This window comes from Capsella rubella, unplaced genomic scaffold (assembly GCF_000375325.1).
Source record: "Capsella rubella cultivar Monte Gargano unplaced genomic scaffold, Caprub1_0 scaffold_7, whole genome shotgun sequence".
NCBI classification, from domain to species: domain Eukaryota; kingdom Viridiplantae; phylum Streptophyta; class Magnoliopsida; order Brassicales; family Brassicaceae; genus Capsella; species Capsella rubella.
Window position 1 is genome coordinate 10,075,439 of NW_006238917.1, and position 2,577 is coordinate 10,078,015.

General features: G+C 36.7%; 1 protein-coding gene across 1 annotated transcript; it reads right to left on the reverse strand.

The window, feature by feature from the left end:
• Nucleotides 1–722: 722 nt before the first annotated feature.
• On the reverse strand, nucleotides 723–2,158 carry LOC17877653 (ribonuclease 3-like protein 3). Its single transcript, XM_006285652.2, has 3 exons — nucleotides 1,570–2,158; nucleotides 1,187–1,330; nucleotides 723–1,078 (listed from the first exon to the last, which is right to left on the reverse strand). The coding sequence occupies exons 1-3, from the start codon at nucleotides 2,071–2,073 to the stop codon at nucleotides 818–820; spliced, it is 909 nt and encodes a 302-aa protein (XP_006285714.1). The 5' UTR covers nucleotides 2,074–2,158; the 3' UTR covers nucleotides 723–817.
• Between the last annotated feature and the right edge of the window lie 419 nt (nucleotides 2,159–2,577).

Genomic DNA, 2,577 nt, shown 5'->3' on the forward strand with positions numbered 1-2,577 from the left:
CAATATAGTTTTGTGTGCTTATAATACCATTAAATTTCGACAATTGCTAGGTTCATTCAAATTGAAGAAACAGAGTGTCTGAAGGTCCAACATAGCAGATCCTGAATGACGTTCAGAAGAATCTGAAGAAGCATTATGCCAGCGTGGCAGTGGGTGACAGCACAACACTTTTATCATAATGAAGAGGAGCAGGTTCGGCGCCCAGTGGTGGTATTAAAGTCAAAGTGTTGAAGTGACAGCCAGTGCAGGAAAGCATGGAAAGGTGTCAGTTGGAAAAGGTAGTTGTTGTTGGCTACTGGGGAGCTAGCGAAGCCAATATCATGACAAGAAGCTGCGCAGTGTCCGCTGGATAAAGAGAGGAGCTGCGAGCTGGTTTGTTGCCTATATAAGAAGAGAGCTTTCTTCTTATTAGGGTTACCACTTTTGTAGAGTAAAAAAAGTGTGAGAGTTATTTGAGTTCAAGTCTGAGATTCGAGCTAAGGCTTGATTTGGGTTCTTTTGGTGAGTGAACAAAAGAGTGTGCATAGCTGTTGATGTGCTTGTAAGTTGGGTAGATTAGGAATCGATCAGGGCCAAATCACAGTGGGTGATGTTGGGTAAAGCTGATCAAACAAGCTTGTAAAAGAGTTGTTTGAAGATTTGCTAATAAAAACCAAGTTTGAAGAAATTTCTATATCTCTGTAGTACTTTCAAGGTTCTAGTTCTTACACAAATCACATTCATAAGAAAAATGAAAAGATTACTTTATTCAAATGGATTCGAATACAAAGACAATATTAGAGAAATTTAAAACTGATACAAAAGATAGATATGATCCCTAAAGGTCTCCGAAAACCTTAGAGAAATTCTCGACAGCATTTTGTGCAGCACGATAACGAGCAGTTTCCTTCTTGTTAAGATGTGCTCCACACCCAACAACCTTATCCTCAATCATGAACTTGTAAGTCTTATCTTCTTCCCAGGTGTCTACGGAACTCAGTTTCAGTTTCCTCTTCTGACACAACTCATTGAGTTCTGTCATTGGATGCTGCTCCAATTTGTCCAAAGGTATTATTGGTTCCATAATTGGTTTCATCACCTATATACATATATTTAGTTTCAACACCACACATGGATCTATTAATCAATAACCTAAATCTAGTAGCTAGATATATATCATAATAATGTATGTGTATAGTTAAGTTACCTCCCAGACGGTTTTGATGGACTCACAGTCCATGAAGATAGCTCCAGTGGTCGACTCTACTATGTTTGCTAGAGACTTAGGGACGTGCAAAAGACCATGCGAATGTATTGGATGCTCTTTTATTGCTTCCACAAATTCCTGTATCTGCTATATATGTATTAGTTTGATGTACATCTCATTCAATATTATAACTCACATATACGTTACACACAAATGAAATAACCAAAACATTCATATTTTTGGGTTTTAATCATTTCATCAACCAAATTGCAATAAGAAATGAACGACAAGAATAAATGGAAGTGTAGAAGATGAAACACTGTTAATTACTATAGGGATATTAAAGAAAGATAAATGATTAGGGTTTAAAGAAAATAACTTACTTCCTCCTTAAGCGTGGGTTTCTTGTGACGGAGGAAACGATAGATTTCGTGTTTGACAGCGACGCGAGCCAATTTGTCTGTGTCAACGTTGACGGCTCGGAGCTTGGTCAACGGACCAGATGATTCTTTAGGGTAGAGTTTAACAAACTCATAGATTACGACCAGATTTAGGACAGCATCTCCTAAAAGCTCTAGGAGATCGTACGAATTGTACTTTTTCTCAACGTAAGTAGAGTCTGTGAACGCTTTCTTCAACAAGTTCTTGTCTTTGAACACGTAGTTCAACATCTTCTCCAAGGGTTCACTCTCGAAAGGCTGGTCCTCCGGATCGGTTGATCCGTTGGCTTTGGTGTTGTTGTCATCATCACCGTTGGCTTTGGTGTTGCTTTCATCATCACCGTTGGCTTTGGTGTTGATGTCATCATCACCTTCGAGGTTGGTCAAATCCAACTGTGGCTCCGGGAAGGATTCAGCAACTGCTTCTGTGGGTTGCGGCGTCTCCATAGAGACAAGAGGGTGTTTGAGGATCGGAGAGAGAGAGAGAGAGAGATAGAGAGAGAGAGATGTCTTTCTCTAAGTTTCTTGTGTTTGTATGATTTGTCTCTTGTTGTTGTTCTTAAGTCTTCGAGTATGGCTCCATTTTATACAGGTCTTCTTTGACATATTAGTTAAGATTTCTTCAATTCAACAGTTGTCATTATTTCTATTAAGAGTAAGCTATTATGATTTTTTTCCAATATATTTTGATTGTTATACATAGTAGATTTTCTTTCATTTCTAAAATATTATGATTTTTAAGACATAAAGAAAGAATAGGTCAATATCACAATATATGCTGACTAATTGATTACATATATATCATATATTTTCTTTGTCTGTCACAAATATATTGATTCAATGCCTTTTTAGGTTATATTATTCTATTTTTAAAAACCAAAATTTATTTTTAAATCTAAATAAATTACTTGCAGAAAATGAGCTAAATTTTATTGTATCAAAAAGATATAT